The sequence below is a fragment of the Brassica oleracea genome, chromosome C2, assembly GCF_000695525.1.
Source record: "Brassica oleracea var. oleracea cultivar TO1000 chromosome C2, BOL, whole genome shotgun sequence".
Lineage (NCBI taxonomy): Eukaryota > Viridiplantae > Streptophyta > Magnoliopsida > Brassicales > Brassicaceae > Brassica > Brassica oleracea.
In genome coordinates this window covers 17,016,497-17,040,360 of record NC_027749.1, presented here as the reverse complement: position 1 = coordinate 17,040,360, position 23,864 = coordinate 17,016,497, and the positions used below count along the sequence as shown (strand labels likewise).

The following is a 23,864-nucleotide window of genomic DNA, read 5'->3' as shown; positions in this document are numbered from 1 at the left end:
AAAATACTCCAATGGGTAAGACGGCACACGAAAGATATTTTCTTTTGTAGATGCCTTGACTTTTGGTGTGGTACGCGTTCCTTGCAAATCCAGCCAAAAAAAACGTGTTAGCACCAAGAAAGCTTTGTCAAGGATCACCGTAATCAGCTCCATGATACGTGTGATCATCTCCTTTACTATCTAAATATTATCCATTCCTGTTTATAGAAAGTTCCCTTTACGATTAACCTAGAGTACTCAGATCCCCTCTGTATATATATCATCTTGTAATCACTTCTATTTTAATAAGAAAGATCTTGAACTTACAAGCTTGCCCTGAAGTATTTTGTTTCAGCCACGAGGATTCTGATAAATAAGCACAACATATACAATACCAACGATTGTTGTGGTAAGGCTCTCAAAGAATCCACATAGTTTGGTTAGGTTACAGTTACAGATTGTTGAAACCCATTAAGATCACAAAATTCACTTTGGGCAGATTCAAAAGGAAGAACATTTCTTTTCTTTACTTTTCTTGATGACTTTGAAGAAACGAACCCACATATTATAACGAGGACGATATTAAATTTTGTAAAGATATTTCTAATATCCAATAAAAATTTATAGGGTCTAATAAAGTTTTACATAATATTAACGAAATTTTAAAATCTTTATGATATTTGTGTGTAAATTTTTAATAAATTTTAAATGCTATCTCAATGATAAAAGCGGATTCTTCTCTTGATCTTCAAAGTATACTATGATGGTCACTTGATATGCATTCTAGATAGTCATTCACTCAATCAAGAGGGAATAGAATAACAGAAAGCATGGATAGGTTCCAATCAATGCTCAATGACAGCAAAATCATCGATAAACATATGAAAACGTCTTTCATTACTTCAAAATGCATGAGATAAAAAAATACGAGGGTATTTATTCTGGTTCTCTACTCGGTTTTAGATTATGCTGTGAAATCCCGAACATGTAACACTTGATGTGCTAATGATTTTTTTATAAATGCAATTGTACATTCATTCAAAGAAAATTATACGCTGATTTAATAAAGTTTTAATTGTTTTTTTATAAATTATGTAAATAGAATGCTAAAGAAGATTTCGTTTCGAACGCGAGGCGATGCTCAGTTTAGCCTGTTGAGTTTATGACTACAATAGGGATTGGGCTACGAAAAGAACCTAATAGCAGCCATGATTGTGATATTGGGAATAAATAAGAGGATTTATTGTTTAAGGATGAGAAAGTAGAAGAGAGGGAAAATAAGAATAAAATCCAATATGTGTGATCCTCATGTTCATTATGAGATAATGCCCTCCCAAAAATCATGATCACTTAGATTCATTCGCTAGCTCTTATTCTTAGTTCCAAACTACGGATTATATCATTCTCATGCTCTGAGAGGTATGATAAAACAATGTTTGTATGTTTTTATGTATGATGTATCTTCTACGGAACATTGTTTAGGTAACCAAGATGTTGGATATGATAGGTCCAAGACTGAAATACATTAGGAATTAGGAGATAAACATATAATTTTTAATTTGTAGAGAATAAAGAAAAGAGATAAGATTATATTAGGATTAGGAGTTATCTTTGAACTTTATATAAGCTCGAAGTCGTGAGTTGACTTAAATAATCTTTGCAACGTTTTTTTCTTTTTTTACATCATTGAGCTAAAATTTGTTTGTGCCTAATCTCAGTGGTGATGTTGAACATATAGTGAATTGCAGGAATCCTTTGGCTCAGACGTATGAGAGCTTATATAGAGATTTTGGAGGTTTAACTAAATTTTTTTTGTCCCTAAGCTCGGTGGTGATATTGAACATATAGTGAATTGCCGGAATCTTTTGGCTCAGACGTATGAGAGCTTATATAGAAACTTTGAACTGGATAAACTGTTCTGTGTCATTCTACTATTTGCTTACAACCTTGTTACTTGCGCATAAAGAAAGAGAGATAGAGTGTTTAACATACAAACCAAACAAACTAATCATGTGTTGAGTTAATTGAGGTTTTAACAAATGGTAGTAATGCATCAGGTTAGGATGTCTAATACACGAATATAGGTTGATCAGATTGATGGGTCTTGCGATTTTATGTTGTGGAAGATTTGCATGCTCACGCATCTTGGATACTTGGGTCTGCAGGAGATTCTCATGGATGAAAAGCTACTACGAGAACCAGCTAAACCTGAAACTTAGGCGTGAAATGATGAAGTAAAGGAGGGAAAGACTGCTTTTCCAACACTAGCAGATATTGATCCCTCAAAGGTAGAAAAATCAGAGAATGCCATGAATCTGACTATTCTGAATTTTGGTGACCATGTCTTAAGGAAAATTAGCCACTTCACAACAGCATCATTTATGTGGTCGCAGTAAGAGAGATTATATATGTCTAACATATCCGCCAACATAATTTTTCTCCGGTTAAAATTCTATACTTTAAGATGACTGATGCTACATTGTTGATTCAAACATTGATGATCCTCCTAAAGCTAGTGTCTTATTTGAATAACGTTGGAGCCATGGTAACATATGAGGTGAAACCCATATTAATTTTATGCTCTTTATCCTCTCGATACAACCAGCTGAAGGAAACTTTGAAGTATGCAAAAAAAAACACCATAATTCTGGAGGCTATGATTGTAGCAGCTCGTGATAAAACAAAAAGTAATTTGAAATACAATGGTTGGAGTAGTAAAGAAGCCGGAGAAGGTTTAGACATGAAAGATCACCATCAGGATAGGGGCAAGTCTGAATGGAGGAATGGTTCTAAGAAAGACAATTATGGTAGATCACGATCGAGATCTAAAGTGGTGTGTTGGTATTGTAAGAAAGAGAGACACCTCAAAAAGGTTTGGTTCGCTCTAAAAATAAGTTTGGAAGGGTGGAACAAGGTGAAGCGGCTGTTATCACAAAACAACTTCAGTATTCTGATGCAGTGAATATCTCCGACCTGAACAAGGTGAAATCATATTCTATTTGGGGATAATCATTCAGTGGAGGTTAAAGGAAGTGGATCTATTAAGTTGAATACTTGTGGATGCTTAATTTATGTCTCAGACAATGTCAGATATGTTCCAAATATGAGAAAAAATTTGATATCCACCGGAACACTTGACAAACTCGGATTCCACCACAATGGTAGAGATGGTAAATTCATGTTTCACAAGAATGAAAGGCTTGATTGAGATGAAATCTGATATACGAATTGTATATCCTTGAAGGTGAGACAATAATAAGCGATCTCACAAGATAGAAGTTATATAATCAAAGGGTGAAATCACTGGATTGTGACACAACAGATTAGGCCACATTAGTGAGAAAAACCTGAAAATCTTGGTTATTAAAAATATACTAACAAAGAAGAAGATCACTCCTTATGATTTTTGTGAAGTTTATGTGATTGAAAGATCAAACATGCAAGCTTCTAAATTGGAAATCATGACACAGACAAGGTGCTTGGGTATCTACAACAATCTCTGTGAAAGAAACAATATTTCTAGTCAATCGTTGATAACTTCTCAGGTAAGGTATGATTATAGTTTTTGAAAGCAAAAGATGAAGCTTTCGCAAGTTTCTGTGAATGGAAAACATTGGTTTAGAATCAAGTGAATCAGAAGGTCAAGTGTCTCAGAATAGACAATGGTCTGGAATTCAGTAACATGGAGATCGATACATTCTGCAAGGAGAATGGAATTCAAAGTCATTGGACGTGTACTTATACGCCAAAACAAAATGGTGTTGCTGAGTTTATGAATCACACGATTATGGAGAAGGTCCCATGCATGTTAAAGCAATTTAGTTTAAGTGAACGTTTCTGGACGGAATTTGCAATTACAACAGCGTACATGATTAATATGACACCATCATCTGTGATTAACAACAACATTCTTAAAGAAATTTGGATTAGAAGAAACCTGGATACAAACACCTAAGAACATTTGGATTTATTGTCTATGTACATGTTGATCGAGGAAAGCTGAAGGGAAAGGCGTTGAAAGGAGTATTTGTAAGATACCCACCGTTTATGAAATGCTTACAAGGTCTGGCTATTGGATCAAAAGAAGTGTGCAATGTTTGGAACATGAATGACCAAAGAGTCCACTAAAACAAGATCTAAGGAGAACTTAGAAAGTGAAAAATCTTAGGTTATCGCGGAGATACCACGTGAAGATGGAAAACCCGTAACAGCTAACTCAGCGGGTTCTGGAGAAGGTGAAGCTAATTATGACTATGAAACAGAAATAGAAAGTAACAGTGAAGTTGATTCAGAAAACTAGAGTGATGGTGTGATTAACTATCGACTCGTAAGGGATAGGAAAAGGAGGACTATTTTCCCACCAACACGATACGCAGATATCAGCCCTCCTCTGAACTTCACGGAAGAGTCTGAAGTGGAATTTTCCCTTGCATCAGCATAAGAGTTAGCTGAGGCCGAAGAACCGAGAGATTATTATGAGGCCATGAGATGTAAAGATAACAAAATTTATGTAAGGCCGTTGCTGGTGAAGAGATGACGTCCCTGGGCAAAAAAACAAGATGCACTTGGTGGTAGATAAACATGAACGACAAAAGATCATTGAGAGTAAATGGATATTGAAATTTAAACCAGAAATACCAGGATTTGAGCCTAAGAGGTACACGTCTGGATTAGTAGGTAAAGGATATGCTCAATGTGAAGGTATTAATTATCAAGAAGTGTGCTCACCGGTATTGAATATCTCAATTTGAGTTATGCTATCATTGGTTGCTTATGGTGATTTGGAGCTTGAACATATGGATGTTAAAACAGTTTCTCCCAGCCTGAAGGTTTTGACGTAGGTGGGGATGAGAAAGTTTGTTTGCTCAGGAAATCTCTCTATGGATTGAAATAGTCTCCAACATATTGGAATAAACCGTTTGACAAGTTCATGATGAATCAAGATTTTGTGAGAAGTGAGCAAGATCATAGTGCGTCTACGTGAAGAAAGTATCTATCTTAAACTGTACATATATGAGATGTTATTAGCAGCCAAGGAGATGCATTTGATTTCAAAGTTAAAGGGTTTGTTAAACTCTGAGTTTGAGATGAAAGATTTGGAGCGGAAAAGGTAGAAGAATTCTAGGTATGAACATTTTTCAAGATATGAAGAATATAATAATAATAAAGCTGGCTCAATCAAAATATTTTCAGAAGGTTATGAGAAACTTCAATATGGCAGCATCTAAGAAGGTAAATACACTGATTGAAGAACATTTTAAGTTGTATTCTATTGAAGAGGATTTTGAGGTGTTAGACACAAACACAGTTCCAAACTCAAGTGTTGTAGGAATCATCATGTACACCATGGTAGGATCACGACCTGACCTAGCTTATGAAATTGGTTACATAAAAGGTTTACGAGTAAAATGGGGAAATATATTAGGACCGTAAAATGGTTGATGAGATACATCAAATGGGAATCTCAGTTGTGTCTAACTTATACAAAAGGAAAGGATTTATCAAGTCAAGGATTCTATGATTTGAAAAGATCGATTTCTGGATATGTGTTCAAGGTAAGAGGAAACATTGTGAGCTGGAAGTCAAACTTTTAGCCTGTAGTGGCTCTATCAACTAATAAAGCTGAGTATAGTCCATATCAACCATGGGGAAACCCATATTTTTTTAAAGAGGGGTCATAATTAGACCATTTCCAATGTTATCTTATTTGGAAGAAAAACATCAAAAATGAAAAAAAATATTTTCTAATAGTACATCATTTTGAGGGAAAAAATGAGTTTGTGAATAGCAATTCTCCAAATTTGAAAACACAATTCAAAGCCTCATTTTAGTGTTAAACTTTTTTTTATTTTAGTAGAATTGGCGTTCAAAACGGTCCAACAAAGAATCTTGCTTCAAATCAACTCAAGTTTCCTACGGTTTCATTAACGACGGTAATGATTGTCCGATCAATTAGTTCCGGCTAGAGCGAAAGGCATCATCAAAGGAGAATACAAGAATTAGATGATGTAAGGCATTGTGATGGTTTCAGCTGAAGCAGTTTCGCCGGCGGTGTCATCCACGGTGAAGCTAAACGCGGTGGGGTCAGAACAGCGGAGTCAAGTCTCGTGTACCCTAGGTGTAACAAAAGAACACCATTGGTCTGATTGGTAAAGACTGTAGTTTTAATTTTTTTTTTTTTTGTAAAATTATCACTGTCAATTTTTTGTCGTAGTTTTAGATTTTGTTTGTCTAGAATTTTGGCTGTAAGATTTTGACTTTTGATTTTCCTTAAAAAAAAAATTATTATACAACTAAATTAATATTATATACATGTATTTAACAACATGTTAACAAATATGAAATTAAATTTTAAACTTGTTTCATTTTTATTGAATAAATATAAAAATACTAATTCTTGAAAAATTGATAAAATAAATTAATAATTTTTTAGAATTTTGTAATAATGTTTTTTTAATACTCAAATTAATATGAATTTAATAAAAACTAGTTTATACTCAAATAATAAATTAAATAAAATATAAACTAGGAATATGTGCGTGCAACTTTAAGTTTCTTTTTCGTTCTTTTTTTCTCTATGACTAAATAATATACTCCATCTGTTTTATATTAAGTGTCGTTGTAGAGAATTTTTTTTCATTTCATATAAGCATTTCAATGCAGAATTTATTAACTTTATTTGCATGTTTATTTTTCTATTAGTTGAAATATTGTTAGGTATATGGGTAATGATGTTTTTATATAGAAAATATGCAAAATTAAATGTTTCCTTAATCTGTATACACAAATCTAAAGTGACACTTAATATGAAACAAAAAGGATATATGTTTACATCTAGGGTTGTTATTATTTATCCAATTCTTTTAATAAAATTTAAATGAAATGCGACAATTTTTCTGGAAATCTAATCAAATTGAACTGTAGACATTTGGATTTCCAAAGCACTACCACATACGTTCTTTTTTTTTTATCACTGGATGATTTATTAAAAGAATTAAGCCCAACAGGGCGAAACCCAAAACAGTAAGACAAAAGAGGCAACCAAAGCCCAAAAAAACATTAAAGCGAAAAGCCCAACAGATGGCCCAATAAACAGAAATTTGTGGCCTTCAGCCGACAAGATCAAACCCGTCGAGGAAGCAACCAGGAACGTCATCTTCCACGTGGACGATCGTCCGACGATCAATAAACACGGGTCGAGACGAGGAGCCTCCTACTTCCCCCGGAGGCAGAGAAGAAACACGGCGGAGCTCCGCCTTTAGCGAAGATGAACCGAAGAAGCAACCGCTCAAAACAGAACAGCCTTCAGAGATTCAAGCCGATGAAACTAGACTGTCAGATCCACGCTACAGGAAGGATAAAAAAACCGTCTTCAATCAATCTAATAAACTCCGATTAACCTGCATGAAGCATCTTACATCTTTAAAGATAAGAGTAAGCTTGAAGATGTAACAACCCTAGTCAAGGGGAGGAAAAGGGTGGAGAATCAGATCAAGAGGCGATTGAAACAAAGAAGAAAGAGCGAAGATCGAGGATCCAGGATAAACCTGGAGTAAAGCCGGCGTGAACAGTGTTGTGGAAGCCACCGTAACCCTGAGTCAAAAGCCGGCGAAGCTAACGCTGATGAAGCCATCGCTTCCCGGAAACCAGAGCCCGACAAAATGGAGACAAAGCCGGAACAAAACCCGGCGAATAAAAAAACCGAACGCTTTTTCTCTTCTCTGTAAAAAGTCTTAGAGAGGGAACAGAGATGAGAAAGAAAGACGTTCCTTGAACTTTTTCTCAGACGTTCTTTTTTAAAATGGCTGTAGACATAAAAATGTCAATAAAGCTTGATTGCTCTAAGATTTATTGCTTTAAATTTAAAAGTGCTGTGTACAGCTCTCACACCTTGTACCAATCACCACCACCCATGTTGCAGCATCTTTCGCAAAGCTTAAACGTGTTTTATGAATTGTAATCTATTTTGTATTATTCATGTGTTGGGCTTATAAGTCTACTATTGCATTCGTACTTCGGCCCAAGAAGCTAAATGAAAAAGTAGACAAAAAAAATCCCTAAAATAGTTTTTTTTTTAGTTTTTCTCGAAAAAATAGTTTTCAACGAAGAAAATAACCAAAATAAATTTTATTAAAATGTAAAAATGTATTTTTATCCTAGGGTTAACTAATCTATACTTAAGATTTAGAGTTAAGGGGCGGTTTTGAGATATGCTTTCAAATATTAAAACAAAAAATTAAAAATTTAAGGGACAATGTGTTGAATATACCCAATTAAGATCCAAATTTAAGGGACAATGTGTTGGTAACAATCTACATACCAACTAACATATCAGCTAATGATTTCAGTATCAGCTAACAATCTATGTATCAAACAAATGTATCGACTAACAAATTATATATTAGTTAATGAAATTATTAATAATTAATTAGTTATCTATCAAATAGCCCCAAATCTATTTGTAACAGCTAACACTCCATGTATCGATTAAGAATCCACTAAAATCTAAATAATAACAGTTAAGTAATAAAATACCTACTAACGTACATATTATCTAAATTGTGATTCGAAATTGGAAACATTGGAATTGGAGTGAGATAATAAGATTAGCATTATGGGTGTCAAAAGAATCAGAATAAAAAAGTAAAGATTTGTGTTGAATTAGAAGATGATTTAAAGAACCTGTACTAGAGATAAAGAGATTAATGGGTTTTTATAGTCATAAAAAATATTAAAAAGAAACAAGTGTATATGGCAAATTATATGAGTTTTTTTGTGTATCCACACCAATTACTCAAAACTTAAAAATAAAAATGAGCTATTTTGATATTATTTTTTTCGAGGATTATTTTTGTGACAAAAACTTAAAAAATTGCTATCCGAGAGAATTAAGAAAAAAAGAACCACCCTACTTTATCCGAAAAGTAAACAAATACGATCAAAAAGGTGAATTAAAACCCTAGCTAGGACACGCAAGTGAAATTATTTCAAGGATTAAAACTCAGAGAAAAGCGACTTTACCACATGCCTCAGTATCCGGAGATCATTAATCGTAACATAAGACGTGTGTCTCGTTGCTTCTTTCTTACGTAAAACAGTTATATTCGTGTTTCTTTCTGTTTACTTCACAATTTATTTTGTTTGTTTCAAACTCCGAGATCAGCAAGAACATGTTTCTCTGTTCTCTTTTTATTGAAACGGCTGCGTATATCCGAAAGAGAGTCACACATTGCATCAACCTTTCACTATTAAATTAGTGCGAGTTACAAGGGAACAAACCTTGAAAATCAAGAAACATTATATTTATTTATGTTTCCTTATTATACTTAGAGAGTGATAGGTGTAACCGCAGCGGTTGCAGTTGCAATTGCGAAAGTTTGCGGATGCGGATGCGGATAATTGCGGTTTTAAGAGATTTGTACGATTGTACTGCAGATAGAAATTTGGGCATTTGCGGGATACTTATGACTGGTTCACCACCAAATACAACAACGGTTAAATAATAAATTAATAATATTTACATTTTATATAATTAGAAAAATATTGAACATCATAATATTATAATAAATATAAAAATTATATTTATAAAATCATACTTTTAAATTTTTAAAAACTATAGAAAAATATTTTTATTTCAAAAATTTATATAATTAAAATATGATAGATATATTTTAGTATTTCTATTATTTCAATTTAAAATTTTATTTTTATTTTTTATATTTATATTGTTTTTAGAATAATTTTGTTTTACCCTCCCACAACCGATCGCAACCGCAAACGATAGCTAGAACCAGATTTTGAATTTAAGAGTCTTAAGCGGTTTAGAACAGTTTGGGTTATTGTTGGAAAACGTCAACAATCGCTACCAACCGCATAAGCTGCGTTTGTGGGTGGTAACGAAAAACCAGTCATGCCCTTGGTTTATGTATCTCGATAAATATTAGCCGCTAAAATCATGAAAATCTTGGTAGTTTAAAATTCTTGAAAATCGCTTCTTCTTTTTTTTTAACACCTCTTGAAAATCGCTAAATGTTGAAAAAATGGAATCACATCTTTCTTCTTATTTTTACAAACAATACATGCATAACAAAGGGTTTAATAGTGGGGATTTTGGTTATTAGTTATTAATATCTTGAAACAGTAAATTAATTAAGAAATTAGGATTTTCATATGAATAACAGAAATGATAATTTTAAATATAAAATTATTTTATACTTTTTAAAAAAAAAATTCGTTTTAACAATATTATTTATATATTTTAGCTTTATTGTTTTGGAAAAATTAAAACTGTAAATGTAATTATAAAAACGGGGCTTGTTCATTTATATTTCGTTTTAACAATATCAGATTCATTTTGTTTAAACTTCAATAGAATTATTAAATTAATAAGAATAACATTTTTTTATTTTATATTTAATGACAATTAATTTTAAATATGTCTCTTATTTCATTATTTTAAATATGCCTATATTTAAATATATAAATTCTAATAAATTTTGGCTTTTTGCTTATTTTAGTTAAAATACATTAAATTAGTAAAGTGATTTTGTTAATTAACCTAATGCTCCGTTAAAGTTTTAAAAATATTAATTATTTAACTATGAATAAATTTATTAATTGATTAGTATTGCTTTGGTTTTTTATTTGTTAAGGAACTCTTACAATTGATTTGATGATATATATATATTTAAACAAGAATATTATATATAAGTTAATGTATAAAAATATATTTGTATTTTTTATTAATAAATATATATAATATTTCAAAATATTATGAAACAAATTGTAAAGGAAATTTACTTTAATTGTGATATATAATTTATTATTTACAAAGAAAAATTTTACATATCACAATTAGGTGTTGTCATGTCACATTTTTCAAAAACCATATTTGTTTTTGTTAAGATGAATATAGTGATGACAATTAAATAATCACTTCCCAAATAATGTTTAGCGGATATTTTCTATTTATCTAAGAGATAAATATTTTAAAATAAAAATGTGTTTCCGAAAAATACATGTTTTAAGTTTTCTATGAAAATTTTATAAGTTTTTAAGCAATTTTTATTAGTTAATAATGTTGAATTGTAAATTTCAAAAAAAAATTAAAATACTATTGGTTTAGAATTATAAAAAAATAGTCAATTTCTAAAACAATACATTTGTAATGAAACAATGCACATGCTAAAACCGGTCATGTATCTTAGGGCTTTTAAAATAAAAAGTTAATTTGTTTGAATCTACGACGTCATGGGAATACACTCAGTCGCTCACCAATTCACCATGTCGTCAGTACGTGATGCGTTACACTACACCACTACAATCAATCACTAATTGCAAAACAGACCGATATCTGTTATATTATTATGAAAGACCCCCTCGCAAAACATTCTATATAATCTCTCAATAGTTACATCCTCTAATAAGTAACACTTCAAACATAACAACAACTATCATATTAAAAATGAAGACATCCCACACTGCTTTCCTTATCTCCATCCTTCTCTTAGCTTCATTTTCATCCCTCACTCACGGACTCTTACTTAACGGTCTCCAGATCGGTGCTGTCAGAGTTAACGGCGTCCTGTTCTGTTCCCTTGACGGCAACCTCAGGGGAAACAGTCCTCCGTTATCCGGAGCCATTGTCCAGCTATCGTGCGCCGGCTCTCAAACCAATCTTAGCCAAGCTTTGACTAATCCCGCCGGAGCCTTCGTCGTCTTGGTGAGGATTCTTGACACTATCCTCTTTGACCCTTCCTCATGCTTCGTCAGGGTTAATCTCCCTGTTGCCACGTGTTCAGTTTTCCCGCCGGACGGTGCCCTCACCGCCTCTATAAACCTAGTCAATATCGTTCAGACCGCTATTCTCGACATCGCCAACTTCACCACCGGTCCTTTCGTCAGCTCTGTCCTTTGAATGAAATGTAAGAAAAGAGTACACAAAAGTCGGACGTGCATGTAAGTTTGCTTTTTGTTATTTGTGCTTTAGTTATGGTATGTTTATGCTGGCAACAAAAAAATGTAAAAGCTCTAGCCTTATAGTTGTTTTGTAATTGTGTTCTGTTACGACCAACTTAATGAATAAAGCAGGTACTTGTATATTATATTGGATGTTTTGCTATTTTTGATCATCGTTTATTGAACGAAATTTCACTTGTACCACACTGAAATTGAAAACCTAGAAAACTGAAGAGGTTATACATGTGTACTATTTATCAAATAATTATAGTTGTGTGTGTTCTACTGTTCGTCAACCTAATCTGACCAACATTTGGTTAATAATTTCGACACAATGTCATCTTACCATCACGATTATCCATGAAGGATACTCCGCGACAGGGGCCAGTGTTTCTCATCGCAATACTTTTTTTTAGGACAACATTTTGTAATTAAGCCATCAGAAAATCTCAAAAAAAAAACATAGTAGATAATATGTTGGAATAAGCTTGAAGATTACTTGAAAATGAAATTATACTAATCCTACCGAGTTATGGTTATGTAAAAGATTAGGAAAAGGAAAATAGAAATATATTAAGTCTATATAGAATCTATATAAAAAGATGTCAAGATATGACATAGCTTATGAGTTGTGTGAGAGATTAAAAAAGATTAAGTTTTTGAGTTAGTTTTCTTAAACATTAATAAAGAAAGTTATTTTTTATACTTGATCTTGTTCGATTTTTTGAATTCTAGATTTGGTATAGCCAGATTGAAAAAGATCTGTAATAATACCAAAATACCCTTCGAAATATTAATGGTACCCATCAAGTTTACTTTACAACTATCTCGTATAACAACAACATCCCCTCTTTAATGATGAACAGAGAAAAAACATCGCTCAAATTAAGAAAATCTTGTTTTCATCGGCTTGTATTGAGAATCTATGCTTAGAAATTATGATATCTCTCTTTCATTCCTTAATATGTTCTCATCACCTTCCTCATATTTTTATGATTGTCTAGAATAACGTGGATTGTCTTGTGTATTTGTAAGAAACGCTCAAAGACAATACATATAGAAAACCTTCCTCATATTTTTCTGATTTTTATATCAGATTATCTCTTGTCGATCCTAAATGATTGAAAGCTTCTATCACTTTTACTTCAAATACGTAATCGGGAGGGTATCTAGTACTAAATGGTTCAGGTGAATGTATACATGATCCATTTGTCTCAGAGTTTGTGTTTACGTTCTGTGGGTCCATTTTATTGTGGAGTGTGAAGACACGTAACAAGTGGTTGAATTCCCTTTTCTTGTAAGTGTTTCAAGATCTGAGAACTGAGAAACTCTAGACCACCATCACAGTGAAATATGCGAGTCTTGCACTGAAAGTAATTTCCGACCAATCTTTAAGCAACAAAGGGTGAACACAAGTTGGAGTTTAATGTTAACTAGTAAAACAAAAAGTAGCAAGACATATTGTAAACCCACAAAAAATAACATGAATCCTTGTAAATGCACTATAGGAGAAGGACCCAAAAATCACAGTGGATCCTTTCCTAAAGACCAGATGCAGTCAAAAAAAATCTTGAGATATTCCTGAGCTGACACGCTTCACATACCAATTCAGTTAACTGGCTTATTTGAATAGGCTTGGTTCTAGATAGCGGTTAAGAATCTGCATGTGAGGGTGTCCTAATCTTGTTTGTCATACTATCTCACTTTCATCATGGCGTCGGATGGAATAAAAAGGCTTGAAGATGAGTCTCCTCCAAACAGTACAAACAATTATTGATGTTTCCTAGTAATAGGAACACCATCACAATGACTTAGTAATTGATGGACAAACCAAACCATCAGTATGTGGTAAATTACCTAATGATGATGTGATACTTGTTGATTCAGTATGAAAAGATTATACACAGATAACAATGACTTAGCAATTGATGGACGAACCAAACCATCAGTATGTGGTCAATTACCTCATGATGATGTGATACTTGTTGATTCAGTATGAGTAATATGTAAGAAATTACCATCAGCCAGAGGCGGACTTACGTTAGGGAATAGTGCGTCAGATGCAACAGGTTAAATATATAGCTTTGGCCTTTTAGCTTTATAACCAGTTGATTTGGCAGTTCAGTTGGTTAGTTTCCTCCTCTAGTGACTCGCCTTTTCTCAGGTTCGAATCTCCTTGACACCACTTCATGATTATTTTTCTATAATATACTTTAGATAAGAGTCAAAGCACAATTTCTGACCCCCCCCCCCACTAAAATTTGAAGCTGGGTCCGCCACTGCCATCAGCCATCATTACCATGTCGGATCCTTATATGGATGGGACTGTTGAAGAGTTTGAACCATTCGTGACAACTCACAACTAGCATCAGAGAATACAGTGAGTTCTATTTACTGTAAAAGAAGAAGTTCTTGATATTGGTAACTGTTATTGAACCTGTACCAAAATCGTAAGGTAGGATATCATGTTTTCCCACAAATCTGAAAAACTACTGCATCATCGAACGGATAGGAGTTTAGTTAGCTGGATGAGGAAGTGGTTTGTGTTAAGGAAATATGAGATACATATTGGCTCTATTTGTAATTACTTAATACTTGTCTTTAACCTACGTATAACTCTGTATAAATACTATTTCTATACCTAATAACAATGTATTCAGTCTTCTCTCTATATGGTATCAGAGCCACCAATACCTAAATAAACCGCCCATTCTTTCTTGTTCAAATTTTTTTTTTCCGAGCCTCACCATGTCTGGAAGCTCCAATATCGCGGCTCTACACAGCAAGACCATTACAGTCTCCAACACCACCACTCTCTTCAACCTTAACATGACCAATGTTACCAAACTTACCAGCTCTAACTTCTTCATGTGGGGTAGACAGGTTCATGCTCTTCTTGACGGGTATGACTTAACTGGTCATATCGATGGATCAGGTGTTGTTCCGGCTGCTACCATCACCGATGCTGATGGATCTCTTGCAACGAATCCCGCCTACACTCTGTGGAAACGCCAAGATCGTCTGATCTATAGTTCACTCATTGGATCCATCACGATGACTTTGCAGCCAATCCTCTCGACTGCGACAATGGCTGCGGACATCTGGAGTATCCTAAACGTGACCTATGCGAAGCCAAGTCGTGGTCATGTTCAACAGATACAGAACCAACTCCGCTCTTGGAAGAAAGGCACTCGATCTATTGATGAGTACTACCAAGGACTCACCACTCGCTTCGATGAACTGGCCTTGCTTGGGAAACCTCTTGACTCTGAAGATCAGATCGAGCACATTCTCAATGGACTCCCGGAGGACTACAAAACGGTTGCTGATCAAATAGAAGGTCGCGACAACTCCTCCATCTCTGACTGAGATCCATGAGAAGCTTCTTAATCAAGAGGCCAAACTTCAACTCAACTCTGCTGCTGTCTCTCCCGCCCCTGTCTCAGCCAACTTCTCAAACTACAAGGGTCCTTCGAACAACAACCTTAACAACAACAACTCCTATCGCCGTGGAGGCTATCGTGGTGGTCACTCTCAACAACAACAACCATTCAACTCGAACTCTCAATAGTTTCAGCCTCGTGGTGGTGGCTATCAAGGAAAGTGCCAGATTTGTAGTGTCTTCGGACACAGTGCTCGTCGCTGTCCTCAACTTCAAGGTGGAAACTCAACTTACATGAACCAACAGCAGATGGTTCCTCCTTCTACCTCCTGGCAGCCACGAGCAAATGCAGCTCAAGCCTCGCTCTACAATCCTAACGAATGGCTTCTCGACAGTGGTGCAACGCATCTTCTTACGTCTGATCTCAACAACTTGGCTATACATCAAGCGTATACTGGCGGTGAAGAGGTTGCCATAGCTGATGGTTCAGGTTTAAGTATTACACATACTGGTTCCACTTCTATCTTAACGCCTACTATAACGCTTAAATTGCAAGATATTCTTTGTGTGCCGAGTGTCAACAAGAACTTGATCTCAGTTTATCGATTATGCAATGCTAATCAAGTCTCTGTGGAATTCTTTCCTTCTTGTTTTCAGGTGAAGGATCTCACAACGGGAATCTGGTTGCTCCAAGGCCACACGAAGGGTGACTTGTATGAGTGGCCTCTTTCTGTTCCTAAACCATCGACTTCCTTTGTTTCTCATCCTGATACCAAAACTACTATCTTTCAATGGCACCATAGATTGGGCCATCCTGCTTCTTCTACTTTAAAACCTATTGTTTCAAGCTTTTCTTTGCCATGTTTCAATAAAACTTCTAGTCTGTCCCCCTGCAATGATTGCTTACTTAATAAGACCCAAAAGCGTCCTTTTCACCATTGTTTCAACTCATCCTCTTGAATATGTCTTTTCTGTTGTATGGCAATCACCAGTTTCTTCCACAGAAAATTACAAATATTATCTTGTTTTTGTGACCATTTCATTCGATACACATGGCTTTTCCCTCTCACCGCAAAATCTCAAGTTAAAGAGATCTTTATCACCTTCAAACCCTTAGCTGAAACCAAGTTCAAAAACAAACTTCGAAATCTCTATACAGATAATGGTGGAGAGTTTATTGCTCTACGCCATTTCCTCTCCACTCATGGAGTCTCTCATTTTACAACCCCACCTCATACCCCTGAGCACAATGGTTTGTCTGAAAGAAAACACAGACACGTTGTTGAGACTGGTTTATCTCTCTTGTCCTCCGCCAATATGCCCCTTACTCACTGGCCTTTTGCTTTTCCTACAGCTGTTTTTCTCATAAATAGACTGCCAACTCCTATTCTTTCCAACATCTCTCCTTATCAAAAGCTCTTTGGTAACTCACCAAATTATCATAAGCTTAGAACATTTGGTTGCCTTTGCTTTCCATGGTTAAGACCATACGCACCAAATAAGCTTGAGAATCGATCATCACCTTGTGTTTTTGTTGGATATTCCCTTACTCAAAGTGCCTATCAATGTCTTGAACCAGTCTCAGGTCGTCTCCATATTTCTCGCCATGTACGATTCAATGAAACACAATTTCCATTTGCTCAGCTTACCAAACCATCCTCCTTTGTTCCCAACGACTATGTTTCATCCCCTTCTTTTACACCATTTACCACTGTTCCCGTGCCTCAGTCACTCATACAGTCGCCTTTGGTGTCTCTGGACAACCAAAGTTCCAGTCGAGATGCTTCACCAACCACGTCGCAACAGTCTTCTAGTGGTAATAGTGCGACTGCACCTGAACCTGAACCTGCACCGATTTTGTCTTCGCCGACTCCAGTGTCTCAGGCTTCTGAAGCTGAGTCTCCTGATCGAGATTCCACTGCACAAGCTGCAGTGCCAGAACCACAACAAGAAGCACCACGACACTCTATGACTACGCGCTCGCGTAACAACATCGTCAAGCCAGTTACGAGGTACAATCTTACTGCTTCTCTTCAATGTGATCCTTGTTGGATACCTTCCACTTGGCAACAGACAATCAAACATGAACACTGGAGGAAAGCCATGAGCTCGGAGTTCAACTCAACAACAGAAAACCATACGTGGGATCTTGTTTCTGTTGCTCAGACGATGAATATAGTGGGATGCCGTTGGGTGTTTACAATCAAATACCATCCTGATGGAAGTATTGATAAATATAAGGCTCGTATTGTCGCAAAAGGGTTTCACCAGCAACAAGGTATTGATTACAATGACACCTTCAGTCCGGTGATAAAGGCGACTACAATCAGAATTGTTTTGGGCTTGGCAGTCAGCAATAATTGGCCAATTCGCCAGATTGACGTCAATACGGCTTTTCTTCAGGGTCACTTGAATGAAGAAGTCTTCATGTCTCAACCACCAGGATTCACTGACTCTGATAGACCTACACATGTATGTCGTTTGCGGAAAGCAATCTACGTTTTAAAACAGGCTCCAAGGACCTGGTACTCTAAGCTCTGATCCTTCCTGATTCTCGTATGGTTTTCACAACTCACTGTCCGACACTTCACTCTTTATACTAAAGCATCAAGGCAAATTTATCTACGTACTTGTTTATGTAGATGACATTTTGGTAATTGGGAGCGATTCTACCATGATTCAGCAGGTCATCAACAGTCTTGCTGCTCGCTTTTCTATCAAGGACATGGGAAATCTCAGTTACTTCTTGGATATTGAGACGATACGGACAGCGCATGGTCTTCAATTGATGCAAAGAAAGTATATTACTGATCTTGTGGTCAAAGCAAATATGCTTCACGCTAAACCTGTTGCAACTCCTCTTTCGACACATCCCAAGCTTACTCTGAACTCGGGTTCGGTACTCTCTGATCCTCATGAATACAGAAAACTAGTGGGTAGTCTGCAATATCTAGCATTGACTCGACCAGACATATCCTACTCTGTCAACAGACTGTCCCAATTCATGCATCAGCCGACAACTGATCATTTTTGCGCAAGCAGGCAACTAGAAAGCTCTCAAAAGAGATCTTCGCTATCTCTCTGGTACACTAACACATGGAATCTTTTTGCGCAAGCAGGCAACTAGTACTCTTCATGCTTACTCTGATGCAGACTGGACAGGTAACTCCGATGACTATGTCTCTACAAATGGTTACATCATCTACATTGGCTCCCATCCAGTTTCATGGACATCGAAAAAGCAGAGAGGTGTTGCGCGTTCTTCTACAGAGGCAGAGTACAGAGCAGTCGCTAATACCGCGTCTGAACTTCGTTGGATTTGTTCTCTACTTACTGAGCTTGGAATCAAAGTACCAACAACACCAACAGTCTACTGTGATAATATAGGAGCAACCTACTTGTGCGCTAACCCTGTGTTTCACTCAAGAATGAAACATATTGCCATAGACTTCCACTTTGTTCGAGGTCAGATACAGACAGGTGTGTCGCATGTTGTTCATGTCTCAACGAAAGATCAACTCGCAGATGGGCTTACGAAACCTTTGGCACGAGCACCATTTCAGCTCATCCGGAACAAGATTGGTGTTACGCAAGCACCACCATCTTGAAGGGGCGTGTTAAGAAAATATGAGATACATTGAGGCTCTATTTGTAATTACTTAATACTTGTCTTTAACCTACGTATAGCTCTGTATAAATACTCTTTCTATACCTAATAACTATGTATTCAGTCTTCTCTCTATAGTTTGTTGCGATCTTGGTTGTTGTTATGATAGGGACCTGAGGATCTTTCATTGTAGGTAGCGTTGAAAGTTAGACACCGGGAAACACAAAAATTTATCTCCCTATCCAAATTTGGGAATCTGATAATATCTGAGGTGATTGTAAATCCCATTGTCGGTGAACCATTCGGGACAACTGACAACTAGCATCAGAGAATTCAATGAGTTCTATTTACTGTAGAAGAAGAAGTTCTTGATATTGGTAACTGTTATTCAACCTGTACCAAAATTGTAGGGTAGGATATCATGTTTTCCCACAAATATGAAAAACTACTGCATCATCGAACGGATAGGAGTTTAGTTATCTGGATGAGGAAGTGGTTTGTTGCGATTTTGGTTGTTGTTATGATAGCGACCTGAGGATCTTTCATTGTGGGTAGCGTTGAAAGTTAGACATCGGGAAACACAAGAATCTATCTCCCTCTCCAAATTTGGGAATCTGATAATATCTGAGGTGATTGTAAATCCCATTGGGTTACTTTTTCAGTTAATTCGAGTTGAAAAGCTAAACAAATCGGGTTTTCAGAATAAATATTAGATTTTTAGTTTTCTGATAAAAATTTGGCCAATTCCGATAATTTTAAATATTTCGGATAAAAAGTATTCTAGTAATTTTGGTTTTTGGTATTTCGGCTTATAAATAAAATCTTAAATTATTTGATATCTTAAAACTAAATATCTCTATAATATTATTTGAGAAGTCTGTTTCCTATGTGTCGCGCTCATGTTAACTCTCACGATGGTTGATTACACTGATACCCTTAATGAATTAAAAATATTACATTTAAAATACTATTATTTATTTATTTAGTTTCCTTTTTAAAATTTTCCAAAAACATAAGCAAATAATAAAAAGGAAATTTTTATAAAGTAAAAAAAAAACAAATTGAAAAACGAAAATATATGTATATATAATATGATTTCATAAAAACGGAAAATTTCGTAAAATAGTAATATTGCATTTAAAAAATATTTTAAAATAACATAAAATATACTTTTGAAGTAATAAAATACTTTCTTTATATACATATATATTTTATTAGATGAAAAATATAAATTTGTATATAATGTGATTTCATTAAAAATAATTTACACATATAATCTTGATATTAGAAAAAAATATTATTTATTTTAAAATATAATTTTTAACAATACAAAAAAATTTAAAGTAATAAAATATTTTTATATATCTATCTATTTTCTTAGATGATTAAACAAAATAATTATCATAAACTAATATATATATTTAATTGACTAAAAATAGTTTATAATTAGTATTATTGAAATGTTTATTTTTATTTTCATATATTTAATTGACTATAATATCATTCAATTACAGCAGAAAAATATCGATAAATTATATTTTATTTATACAATATTATTTTCAAATACAATCACAATTTTGTTTACTGCTTATTTTTAAGAGATATTAAAAACTAATAATAAATTTTAAAAATAAAATCGTTTTATCAAATAGTTACAAAATAGCTTAGTTAATGAGGTAGATATATTATATTTTGTCATTTTTAAAATTATTTGTTTTCTTGATATTAAATTTGATTTTAGATTTATGTTTTTATGTTTGTGAAACTTAATAGAACTCTAATCAAAATACCAAAGCAAATCTGAATTCTTATTTTAAGATTATTTAAAATAAATTTCAGTTTCCATTTAATAAATCAAAGGCATAATAAAGTTATCTAAAATTTATAAAATATTTTAATTATTGTAAATATTGATATGTGTTCATGAGTTTCCAAAAATGTATCAGCTACATATGCATGTAACTTCATATTGATCATCGCTTTATTATTTTCTAATATTTTTTAAAAAATATATATATCAACATATAATTTGATAAATATTATGAAAATACATGTGGATTTAAATGATAAATAAAATTGATTTGATTTGACTTAATTATAATAAAAATAATTATACTTTATTTTGAATTTGAAAAAATATATAACTCAATATAATCACATGAGTGACTCAATTCAATTTATATCTAAAATCATAGATTTAACTACGAAAAGAATATATACTTTTATAAGGATAGTAGTTTATTTTATAAATATAAATCATAGGACAACTAAAAACATATTAAAATGAAAATAAAATATTAACCAACTGTTATAATTTAGTTTTTTTTTGTAAAATTTATACATATGCATGAGACTTCATAATATTATTGTTTTATTATTTTATGTAATTTGGAATCATAAACTTTAGTTTATTTTTTTATTTCATTCTAAGCACAATATATCTTAAGTTATACATAATATTCTTAAAATATATTTACATATCTAAGACAACAACCACCTAAATGCAAATAAAAAATTAATCAATTTTTTGATATATTTAGAATAAAAAATATTACAGTTGAATTCAGAGATCCAATCCAATTTATCCAAATGATAACTAAATCAACTATTAAACAACAAAACCGATTAGATATAACATATATAAAATCATATGTTTAGATGTAATATTATTAATATAAATGATGCATACAAATTATAAATTAATTTAATATTAAAAATAAATAGAAATCAATTATTATAATATATTTATTTTATAAATATTTATGTTCGTGCATGAGCACGGAAAAATCACCTAGTAGTTAATATTTATAAGTATACTATTATGGAAAAGATTCCAGTTTAATTTCGTGTTTTTGGTTCTACAGATACATGCTCCACAAAAGTAATTGAAATGATCTAAATCCAAACAAAAACTCGTTTTCTGTTTGTTTGGTTCGGTTCTTCGGTTTCGGATAAATATACCAATGCCTAATCTATTTCATCGTATGATCTACCAACTAAAAGATTTTCACCACAATTCTTAATTTTATTTACACGAGTTACGTACAACTTCCAAAGGAATCAATGATAATAATTTGACGATATATTTACATAAAATATAGTCAGAGTTTTGTTTCACGAAAAATCTATAAACGCCTCTTTTCGCCTTTAATCCTCGTTGCCTCTTGATTTTATTTTCTTCTTGATGTATATATTTACTCCAGTCTCTCATAATTAACCTAATTTTAGTCTATATATAATTACTATTTTCATACAATATTCTTGTTCGCAATATCTTTGATGTTTTTCAAGTGTTTGTTATTCTTACATCTGCAATATTTCTTCAATTACGTGTTAAACTTTATAATTAAAAACATTAAAGCATAATACGATAGCCATGAAAATTAAATCAGGAGGAGGTATCTTACCGAGGAGATTATGTACCCAATCAAACATCATTCGGAGAGGCCACAAAGAACAAACCCTAGTTCGAATGCGATTTGATCGACCATTGCCGAGGTTGTGAGACCCTTCTCCATCAACGTGACTATGGGAAACGCCTAAGTTAACCACAAAGCGACAAATGGGACAAGTATTATGAATATTCAACCAAGACACAATGCAGCTTGGATGGTACAAATGCAAACATTTCAACTCTTTTCCTTCCTCTCCAACTTCAAACTCCTCCTTGCATATCGCACAAACCTTCTCTTTTGCCAAATTTTCTTCCGAGATCGTCACCGTATTTACAGCCTCAATGGCGGATGGAGAGGCCGGTGGTGGACCGACACGTTCGTTAGGCAAGACATCAGCGAACTCATCATCGGTATTAACTAGTTCATGATTGTGCCGGTTGCTTCTCGTTGAGTTGACAAGATGGAGAGTGATCCAATCGGTATCGGTATCCCAATAAGGCCGGTTTAGCCTCATAATGTCAAGCTCATCGTGGAGATTGATCTCTCTGGAACAGAGAGGACATATAGGACCATATAGACCATAGTTTCGGAGCCTAATGGTGCGGCTGCAATGACGGCAATAGAAGTAATGGAACGTTCTTGTTCTTCTTGTTCCATTCACAATAATTCTTGGACGATACTCAGATGTCATGTTTTAACGTGAAATTTAGGCTTTTCAAGATTAGAGTTTAAACATATTCATTTATACTTACATACATGTACAAGTTTTAAAAACGAGGTAAGAAGAAGCCTCGACGAGTGAGTTATTCTTTTTCTGTCGAGAGAAAGAATGGTATCGTGTGGCATCTGCTTATGTTAACTCGAGAATCTTTGGTGATTTGTCTTGTAGGAATCAAACATTAAAAAAAGATGCTTGGAGAATCAATTATGTAAAGGGTTAAGGTTTAGCAAAGAGGGAGTTATTGGAACGGCTAATTATCGGCCAAGTTCAACTTAGTCCAAATATTACAACATACTCATTGCAAATTGCAAGTATCTCCTATGAATTTAAAATACATTAAACTAAAAATGAATATGATCATTAAAATATTAAAATTATAATAAATTGGTATCTGAATTCACAATATTAATATTCTTAGTTTTAATATTTTTTGAAAATGCATCTGAGCTTTTGGAATATTTGGCTTGAAGATGCTCTTAAATTAAAACTGAACACAACTATGCATTTTTAATGGTTTTATTCAAATCCAGTGTTTTTAAACCTGGATAGAACAGACAGCCGGACATATGGTTAAACTGTGAACCAAAAATATATAAGGATTGGGTGGATAAAAATCGGGGTTGTTTGTATAACTCACTGTGATTAATTTAGTAAGTCAAAATTTTGATTTTATATATACTTTTTCATTTGGTTTGTACTTAACTTTTATTTTATAATTATTTATATTGAAAATTTTAATACTTACTTAAAATTTATCAAACATAATGAAAAAAAAAATTAGATTTAGTTCTATTTTATTTATGACTGAACTCAACTGAATAT

At 33.7% G+C, this 23,864-nt stretch overlaps 3 protein-coding genes across 4 annotated transcripts; 2 read left to right on the top strand and 1 right to left on the bottom strand.

Annotated features, from left to right (window-relative positions):
- Positions 1-11,416: 11,416 nt before the first annotated feature.
- Positions 11,417-12,061, top strand: LOC106326386. The gene has a single exon (XM_013764378.1). The coding sequence runs from the start codon at positions 11,444-11,446 to the stop codon at positions 11,894-11,896; it is 453 nt and encodes a 150-aa protein (XP_013619832.1). The 5' UTR covers positions 11,417-11,443; the 3' UTR covers positions 11,897-12,061.
- Positions 12,062-15,628: 3,567 nt separating this feature from the next.
- On the top strand, positions 15,629-18,927 carry LOC106323577. The gene is made up of 4 exons (XM_013761674.1): positions 15,629-16,025; positions 16,479-17,791; positions 18,006-18,218; positions 18,439-18,927. The coding sequence occupies exons 1-4, from the start codon at positions 15,629-15,631 to the stop codon at positions 18,925-18,927; spliced, it is 2,412 nt and encodes an 803-aa protein (XP_013617128.1).
- Positions 18,928-21,943: 3,016 nt separating this feature from the next.
- LOC106326126 (E3 ubiquitin-protein ligase ATL59) lies at positions 21,944-23,020 on the bottom strand. 2 transcript variants are annotated; one of them, XM_013764148.1, is made up of 2 exons: positions 22,334-23,020; positions 21,944-22,235 (listed from the first exon to the last, which is right to left on the bottom strand). In XM_013764148.1, the coding sequence occupies exons 1-2, from the start codon at positions 23,010-23,012 to the stop codon at positions 22,213-22,215; spliced, it is 702 nt and encodes a 233-aa protein (XP_013619602.1). In that variant the 5' UTR covers positions 23,013-23,020; the 3' UTR covers positions 21,944-22,212. The 2 variants fall into 2 exon arrangements, with proteins under 2 accessions (XP_013619602.1, XP_013619603.1); XM_013764149.1 differs by having other exon boundaries at positions 22,113-22,144.
- Positions 23,021-23,864: the final 844 nt, after the last annotated feature.

Bases quoted from the DNA above. Each gene is read 5' to 3' on its own strand.
- LOC106326386 (XM_013764378.1), top strand. From the start codon at position 11,444: ATGAAGACATCCCACACTGCTTTCCTTATCTCCATCCTTCTCTTAGCT.
- LOC106326126 (XM_013764148.1), bottom strand. From the start codon at position 23,012: ATGACATCTGAGTATCGTCCAAGAATTATTGTGAATGGAACAAGAAGA. The intron at 22,236-22,333 runs GTAAGATACCTC...GAAATATTGCAG, and splicing joins TTGGGTACATAATCTCCTCG to ATGTAAGAATAACAAACACT.
- LOC106323577 (XM_013761674.1), top strand. From the start codon at position 15,629: ATGGTTCCTCCTTCTACCTCCTGGCAGCCACGAGCAAATGCAGCTCAA. The intron at 17,792-18,005 runs GTATGTCGTTTG...ATGATTCAGCAG, and splicing joins ACTCTGATAGACCTACACAT to GTCATCAACAGTCTTGCTGC. The intron at 18,219-18,438 runs GTACTCTCTGAT...TTGCGCAAGCAG, and splicing joins TTACTCTGAACTCGGGTTCG to GCAACTAGTACTCTTCATGC.